The sequence below is a fragment of the Phascolarctos cinereus genome, unplaced genomic scaffold (genome assembly GCF_003287225.1).
Source record: "Phascolarctos cinereus isolate Bilbo 61053 unplaced genomic scaffold, phaCin_HiC Scaffold_1;HRSCAF=81, whole genome shotgun sequence".
Classification (NCBI taxonomy): domain Eukaryota; kingdom Metazoa; phylum Chordata; class Mammalia; order Diprotodontia; family Phascolarctidae; genus Phascolarctos; species Phascolarctos cinereus.
This window is the reverse complement of record NW_027555514.1, coordinates 145,970,610-145,979,747: the sequence shown is the minus strand read 5'-3', so window position 1 is coordinate 145,979,747 and position 9,138 is coordinate 145,970,610. Positions and strand designations below refer to the sequence as shown.

The window sequence follows — 9,138 nt, the reverse complement described above, 5'->3', positions numbered from 1 at the left end:
CAATCTTTGTAGTTCTCTTTCCACCTCCCTCCCCAGTGGAATGTAAGCTACTGGACAGCAGGGCCTAACTCATTGTCTTTGCATACCCAGTGCCTAGCACAGTGACTGGTTTATATTGATTGACTGACTGACTGACACTGACAATGATAATACTTTAATCCCTGCATTCAAGGAAAATGTAATTTTGTTGTTATAGAGACAAAGCAGGTAGACATTAAAAGATAATGAGATGTATGAGAAGAGTGAAATGAGTGATGCAAATCAATGCTGTAGTTCAGAGAAGTAAGGGATGTTTGTGGTTTAGGTCAGAAGGTTTCTCAGAGAAGATGGGGCTTGAGCTGGACTTGAAGAATACCCAGGAATTGGACAGGAAGAAAGAATGGTGGGATTCATTATTTTTGCATGACCAAAAAGGTACAGAGACAGGAATTCACAAGGAGACAGGGAGCACAGCCTTTAGCCAGAGCAGTCATTCATTTAGTTCAGTCAACAAGCATTTTATTAAGCAATTATTTATGTGCTAAGTGCTGAGGGACATAAAGAAAGGCTAAAACACTCTCCCTCCCCTTAAACCAAAAGTTGACATGATCAAGGTTGAATTTTTGTCCTTTTATTTATTTTATTTATTTTGATAAACACTTCCAATTTTAATCTGATTCCTGTCCCCACTCAGGAATTTTGCTGCTGTAACTTTATGACTTCATCATGCTGACATAGTCATTATTTCAACTGAAGGAGTCTACTTTAGATACATTAAGGGGAAAACACTCCAAACACTTAGGGACAGTATAAAGGAACATGATGGTAATCTAGAATAATTATGAATCCACTGCAGTACCTAGCAATCAAGTACCACCTTCTGGTACTATTATACTATAAAACTCACCAATAAGAACTCAATAAATAATCCTTATATTAGATTTAAATCTATTTCTCTGCAATTCTACCTATTATTCATAGTGCTGCCTTCCGGGTCAAAACAGAATGAATCCAATCATCCACATAACAAATCTGAAAGTACCTGAAGACAGCTATCACGTCTGCCTTGTTGCTTCAACTGACCCTTGTAAGGCACTGTCTCCTGACTGGTTGCCATCCCAATCAGCATCCTATGGCCATGGCACTGCTTGTTCTCCCTAAAATATGGAGCTCAGAACTGAACACAGTGGTCCAGATTAGATTCTAGGGCAGAGGGCAGCAGGATTAACTACCTCCTACCTTCCAAAAATCATTCTTTTTATAATGTAACCTAATAATACATTGGGTTTTGTTTTTGTTTTGACATTATAACGTTGACGCATTTTGAGCTGTTGCAATATAATGGATACCGTGTGGGACAGCAACCCTAACCCAAACTAAACTCAGACACATCTCAAGGTGGAAAGCAAAGGTTACCTCTATTGTAATCTCCCGAGATGGCTGTCTGCTCCTTTGATACATGTGGAGAGAGAGACCCGTAACAGGGGCCTCCTTATAAAAGCAAATCTCTGCCCACCATGCAAACAAGTCTCCACCCACCACTATCCCTTACCCCCTTAACTGGGGGTGGGCTTACATTCTAACTGGGAGGTGGGGCTTACATTCCAGGCCGAAATTCAAAGACAAGGAAAGAGGCGGGAAGCCAAGGGCAAACGGCTCAGGTTGGGGGTGGGGCAGAGTTTATTCTTTCTGTTAAGTGCTTAAAAACAGGGTCTGAGTGGGGGAGGATTTTGAAAGTAATAATCAAGAATTATTGACCCTTTGAGGAGGCTTCACTTCTGAGAGTTCATCTCTCACAATACTATACATCTTCCTCACATGCACTGTTGTCTAGCCATACCTCCCAAATTCTACACTTGTGAACTTGTATACATTGAAAGGCTTGCATATGAAGTCTACAGGTTAAGTGTCCTGGAATCCCAAAATCACAATATGCAGGTTCTGCCCGAAAGAATTCGACCCAAGCCTTCTTTCAGCCAAAAACAAGGTTTATTGAAGATTCGCCATATTAGCTAGACTCTTAAGGAAACTGAGCATCTGTGGGCTATTGGCTAGATTGTGAAAATCTGCATCATGGCTAGATCATAAGAATCCCAGCATCTTAATGGAGACAAGATGGACCTTATATACTATCTAGGAGTAGCTAAGTAGTTTGGGGTGACAGGAAAAGGAGCCTAAGGAGATCTGGATGGGAGTGGCCAGTAAGCTGGGGTGAACAGAACTCCTGGGACCTGGACAATGGAAATGGCCAGGGGCCATATGGAGGTAAGACAATGGAGGGGAGATTGGGTATAGCCACAATGAAAGGCCAGTTGATGGGATTATAACCTCAGGCAAATGCCAGAATGTGGCCTTGTGGGAAAATCCAGGGTTTTTCCTTTCTGGGGCCCAGATCCCAACCCCATCAGAATGAACATAGGAAGGAAGGAAGGAAAGAAGGAAGGAAGAAAGGAAGGAAGGAAGGAAGGAAGGAAGGAAGGAAGGAAGGAAGGAAGGAAGGAAGGAAGGAAGGAAGGAAGGAAGGAAGGAAGTGAGGAAGGAAGAATCTGTGTTGCCCAACTGGAACTGGCCAATCTAGGTTTACAGCCTGCTGCTGCCATATAATGGCTGTATGCCTATCACAAGTCACTTAACATCTCTGTGCTCCAGGAAACAAACACAATATTTTATAAGGTGACAGATAAAATAAATTGTCTTCCACATCACTGACGGAAGTTTCTATACCAGAATTTCCCACCTCAAAGAAACAGCAAGTCCAGGAAGAAAAAAAACCCAAATATTTATTAAACATGTACATTGTTAAACAATGTAATATTTGTAAACTGCTTTGCAAACCTTGTGGTATATAAATACTAATTATTATTATAACAAAGTAAGCTATATTCTAAATTGTTCTGCAGAAAATATGTACACAATGTATAACAAACATTTTTTGTTTGTGTTGTTTTTTGGTTTTTTTATATGAGGCAATTGGGGTTACATGACTTGCCCATGACACTCACAGAGCTAGTGAGTGTTATGTGTCTGAGGCTGGATTTGAACTCAGGTTCTCCTGACTCTAAGGCCAGTGCTCTATTCAGATAGCAAACATTTTTAAAGCATCTACCATAAGCCATACACTGTGTTAGGTGTTGGGGACACAAATACGAAGAATGAGTTACCTCATTTCACATAAGATAAACATTTATATAATCTTCTTTTAAAGTTTATTCATTCCTCTCTACACCTTTAGTATTTCTGAAAGCATTACCGTTGTCCATTGTAAACTTAATAAGAGCAGGAAGGGCATCAGGTTGGTTTAACTTACTAGGATATAGCATGGAACCTGGCACATATCCCATATGCCTAACAAATTACTTTTGATAAGTTTTAGCCACTTCCACAAAACTATTTCAGTGCCTGACCTGGGCTCTCAGGGGCTATGATTGCAAAGTATAAGCTCTGACATGGCCTCACATATGGAAAACACACTGAAGGTGGTTCCAACCACAGACTGTATCGGTTTTCCAAGGACCAGATGAATTCAATATAGAAAACGTCATCAACTGTGGACTGGCCTCTTGCTGAGCATTTCTTTGAATTCTGCAACCCTTGAAACAAGGGAAATGACAAAACTGCCCTCAGACCTGTGCTAATACCTTCTCATTCTGTAATGACAGTGGCAGAATGGAGCAAAAGGGGACAAAAAGTATTAACCACACAAATTTTAAACCATCTATCATAGTTAACTTACTTTTTGGTACTCAATGTGAGATTCTTGTCCACTCAGTCATAGGTGAGGACAAGAAAAACATGACCTCACAGGTTAAGTAAATCTTAAAGTGATACAAGAATATTAGCTGCTTTTATTATTATTATATAGAATTTTCATGCCTAATATAACAAATACTTTTCTTTTAAAAGAAAAGAAGTGGGAAGCACTGGACATGATGAACATCAAATAACATCACAAAAAATGAAATTAACTATACTTTAACAGATAAGGAAATTATTCATTACTGATGGGGGCATCATTCCTGAATCAGCTGTCTTATAGTTTATCTATACACTTATTAGAGCAAAGATCAAATTTAATATAGGGTTAGAAAAAAAAAGAAAAATGAAAAAAGATATAGTATGTAATTTAATCAACTAACTAATATGTAGAGTAGACTGAGGCCCCAAAAGAGAGAAAAAGAATAAAACATATCAATATCGATTATAACAATTTCATATAGATGTTAACCAGTGCAAATTGACTGCCATAATCAGGACATCAAACAAGTTAAAAACTGTCTCAGCCAGGAAAATCTTGGTTGATATGTCAAATGAAAAGATAGGACAGCCAAGGACAACACTGATTTAGAATATAAACTCATTTGTAAAAGCATACAAAAGAGGATGGTAAAAGATTATTAGCAGTATTGCCTTATAAAAAAAAAGTGAAAAGCATTGGATAGATCAAGTTAAAAGAAAACTTGGAAAACAGCCATCTAAGCAAAGTCATCCTGAAGGCATTTAAGGACGAAACTGGGAGGATTACAGAAAAAAAATGGGAAAGAACTATAAAACTCTTTATACTAAACTCTAAATCATTTATACTAATCTCTTTTCATCATTAACTATAACGGCAAGTCTACATTTGAACTGTAAAATCATAGTACCAGATGTACTTCTTGACAAGATAGAAATGTCATTGAAAAAACAAAGAAGGGAAAGGCATCAGACCAGACAAAATACACAGAGAATTCTGAGCTGGAGGTAACATAATTTTGAGAATGCTGAGGAATTGATTCTCAAGGTGTCTGAAGTAGAGGATGATACCAAAGGTTTGGGGAAAAAAATCCCACATGTTATTATTATCCTCCTCCCCCCTCCCCAAAAGCAACAAAATAAACATCAATTACTATTGTCAAAGAAAAAATATTAAAACTTTACTCTTCATTTTAGGCACAAGTCTGCTAGAAACAATTTTTAAAATGATATTATAATGATATCCAAGTACTTCTAAGCTTACAGAGATGGCCAGATTAGCAGAGGTCCCTTCTTCCCTCACCCCCATGCCTTCAGACATGTCCTTCTATCCCAGGGTGATTTCAGGTAACATTTAAGGGAATCTTGAACAATGAAAATGTCAAATGTTAAAATACAGTTTTGGGTTAATATTTCAGGAAAATAAACACTACTAAGTTCCTTCTTTGATCACTACTCTCAACAATTACAAGGGTCTTTTCCCAGAGATTAATATTTCAATCTTTTCTGAATGAAGGATGGGTCCTAGTTCACTTACTAATAATAACAGTAAAAGGATAGGTAATAGGATAGGCAAGGATCTTAATAAAATCAGAGATAGTCTTTGTTCAAAGTTTAGTTTGTACTCTTAATTCATTTCCTTAAGAAAAGCTTTTTGTTCTAGACCCAACTTTTTTTTTTCAGGTGAGGAAACTGGGGTTAAGTGACTTGCCCAGTGTCACACAGCTAGTAAGTGTTAAGTGTCAAAGGCCAGATTTGAACTCAGGTCCTACCTGAGTCCACTGCACCACCTAGCTGCCACATGACCTAACTTTCTAAGGAGAGGTGGGGACATATCTGGAAAAGGCTTTTAAACCAGAGTAACATTATTAACATCTTCAATTGAAATAAACAGAAAGTTTTTAAATAGGCTTCTAAACTATCAATCCATATTCCCAGATACACGCATTTTTATGAGACCTACATATACAACACATCAAGGCATCCTTGATAAGGGTTATCAGAAGGAGAAAGACAAAGCTTCTACAAGCAACATTCTACAGGAGAGCACATTATTACCATTACACAAGTAGCCAAAAGATTTCAGGAATACGAGATCTTACCGTGCATATTGTTTGTTGACTACTGAGAGAAACAAACAACCTGGTTCGGTACAGCAAAACACTGCCTTAAAGTTTCTGTCCCAGCAAGATATCTTCAATTCATGTCAAAATTATAAGTCTTTGAAAAATATAACAATGGAGATAACCTTGATGATTCTTTGATTATCAATATCAAACAAAATATAAAACAGGGTGATGGATGGCATTCTTGTTAAAAAAAAAAAGATCAATAATGTCATGAAGGAGAATGAGTGTAGCACCTGGGCTGAAGAGGGATATAGATGGTGAGATCCTATGTGTGCTCCTGTTTTGGATGACACTGTATTGACTATACAGAGTTCCAGAATATTGCAGAACCTTCCACATGAGATTCAAAAGTACTCAAAAGAGTTTGGCTACACTTTGCACATAGGAAAAATAAGTGGATGAATAATATCTATTGTCCAGACTACTATATGCAATTGACTGGGCAACCTTATAGAGCCTATCAATTGGGTGTGTATAAACAAACATACATACACGCATGCATACATTATATATTTGTAAATTACATGTACATTTTTATTGTGCATATACATATACATGCACATACATATGTCTATATGTTAGTATATATGCATGTATATACATGTATATGTATATATATGTGTATATATTGAATTGGACCCAGAATTAACTGCAGGAGAACAGGTTAGATTGCTTCTAGGAAACTGAAAAATTACTTTAATGACCTCTAACCTTCTTCTTGAAACAAAGGGCCATCTTTTTTTTTCTTTAAATACTAATGTTCTTTTTTTTCTGGTGATATTCAATGGCTGTGTGATAGAACACTACAATCTCTTAAAAATGAAAGTTGCAGATAACCTAAAAGGCAATGGAAATGCAAGCTACAACACATTATAAACAAGGAACTATACAGAAGTGGTACAAAGGATGTTTTCAAAGAAATGCATGATCAAAAAAGAAGATGGGCCAGTTACATAGAGAAAGTGAGGGATGAGGCAATGGGCACCTTGGTGCTCCAGTGGTATTCATGTATTGTCAAGAGGTCTCAAGGAAAGCCTATAGTATATCAGATGGATCCCTGATGGCAAATTGACATGAGGACATAAATGAGTCCTTCAAGTTAGGCAGGGATGAATAGGTTGTGATCTACATCACTGGAAGGAATATCCCACATTAAAGAGATCCATTAGAGATTTGGAGGTATCATTTCCCACCCTTTATTCCCCATCCCTGGGTTTAAAAAAACAAACAAAAAAACTTAAAAAGTCAATAACAACACTGAACACATTATAATAAAGTAAAAAGACAACCATACCTCATCTAGACACTTAAATGCAGGAGTTGTAGTTAAGTCAATGAAGCGTTCATCCTGAATATTAATTGTAGGTGCGATGGCAGCAATAAACTGTGTTTGAGCTTGTAAAAAAGGGACGGATGGTTCAGTACTCTTTGACTTTTCTTTTTTAGATTCTTCATCAGAATCACTGGAACTGGAACTATCCTCATCCATATTTGACAATTTTCAAAGCTCTAAAAAATAAAAGAAAAAAGAAAAAGAATACATTTTCCTATACTCATTGTTTAAGAACCTTCTCATTTGCAATAGAGACAAAGCAGTATAAAGGATAGAGAGTAGGCCTCTGGGTCAGAAAGACCTGAGTTCAAGGCCTACTACCTCTGATACATACTGGCTATGTGACCCTGGATAAATCACTTACCCTCTCACTGCCCTGGCCAATCCATATGTTGCAGAACTGGTGCCAACCTACATTAGTAGAGTTTTTTTACTGGGAGCTCCTTATATCAATGAAATCACAGTTTCCTTCCATCTCCTTTCATTTATAAATGAAATTGATGAGAAAAAATGGTTTAAAAAAGAGAAAAAACAAAAACAAAAACAAAAACTTAGTGAAGTTCCTAAAGGGCAGGGACTTTTCTGTATTGGTTTGTTTTCTTTTTTATACATCCTTGATGCCCAGCATGTTTTTGTTGTTTAGTTGTTTCAGTCCTGTCCGACTCTTTGTGACCCCATTTGAGGTTTTCTTGGCAAAAACACTGGAGTGATTTGCTATTTCCTTCTCCAACTTATTTTACAGATGAGGAAACTGAGGCAAACGTGGTTAAATTACTTGCCTAGGGTAACACATCACACAAAAGATGAGTTTTCCTGACTTCAGGCCTAGCACTCTAGCCACTGTGCACTCTAGTTATCGTGCCACCAGGCACCCTTATGTTTCGCATAGTGCCTGGCATAAGTAGGAACTTAATAAAATGCTCGTTGACTGAATGAATGTTTCTCTCTAAACAGGGATTGGAATAGAGACTGGGCTCTGCTTTGCTTAAATATCCAAGTAAGAGAAGGAAAACTTAGCCAGTTAATGTAATTTTAGAAAATTGCTTTGTGGCAAATCTGTCTCATTTCCTCTCTACGTTAAAATTTAAGGAAAAATATTTTCTTGACTCCATGTGTAAATGATATTCATAGGAGTTTGGCTCTTTTTATCACACTTAATGTTACTTTGAATTACTTTACACTTAAGGGTGTTTGGGACAATAAACAACAAACTGTGACATTGAGGAGGTGCTATTAACAAACATGGTTGGCCAGGACTAGAAGATTGGTCATGAGGGCCTCTAGCTGTGGGGTCACATCCAAGCAAATAACATAATCCAACACAAACATCATGTGACCTCTCACCAAGGTCACTAAATAAGTGGCTCTACCCCCCACACCCCCATCTTTGTTTCCCTTGACCTCTTGGCAACATTTGGCACTAATGAACAACCATGCTCTGCCCTCCACTGGCTTTGATGACAATACATCCTCAGAGCTTTCCTCCTATGTGTCCAGCTATCCTTTTTCTGTTTCCTCTTTTGGCTTCTCATCTTCTTCCTATCCTTTAAGTAAGGAAGGGGTTGAAACCATAGGCCTTAGACTAGGTGATAAAAGGGCTTTCAGATCAGAACGACCAAAATGATGTCGCATAAGTATCATGCTCAGATAGACCAAGACATGTGGTTGCACACCAAGGATCATCTGCAAATTGTTGAGTTCAGAAGTGATAAATTCCAGAAACTGGAGCCAGTGTGGTCTTCTAGCACACTCTTGAAGAGGAAACACAGTGGGAAAGGGGTTTTTGAGGAGAGGCCTTGGCTCCAGACTTGGCCAGATCTCTTTCCCCCTACTTTTGGCTAGAGGATGTGTTGGGGAACTCTGAATAGTCTACAGGATTTTGAATTTCTAATCTTCCCATCAGTGTCCTGGCACATCCTCCACTAAGCTGAGGACAGATGGACACAGTTATTACACCTAAGCAGA

General features: G+C 37.9%; 1 protein-coding gene across 1 annotated transcript in view; it reads right to left on the bottom strand.

Moving 5' to 3' along the window:
* The window catches only part of CCDC146 (coiled-coil domain containing 146), a 181,950-nt gene that overhangs the window by 144,317 nt on the left and 28,495 nt on the right, over window positions 1-9,138 (bottom strand). Inside the window, exon 2 of the mRNA XM_020984512.2 lies at window positions 7,135-7,349. Within this exon, the coding sequence (XP_020840171.1) occupies window positions 7,135-7,329 (195 nt within the window). The 5' untranslated portion in view covers window positions 7,330-7,349. The remainder of the gene's footprint in view (window positions 1-7,134; window positions 7,350-9,138) is intronic.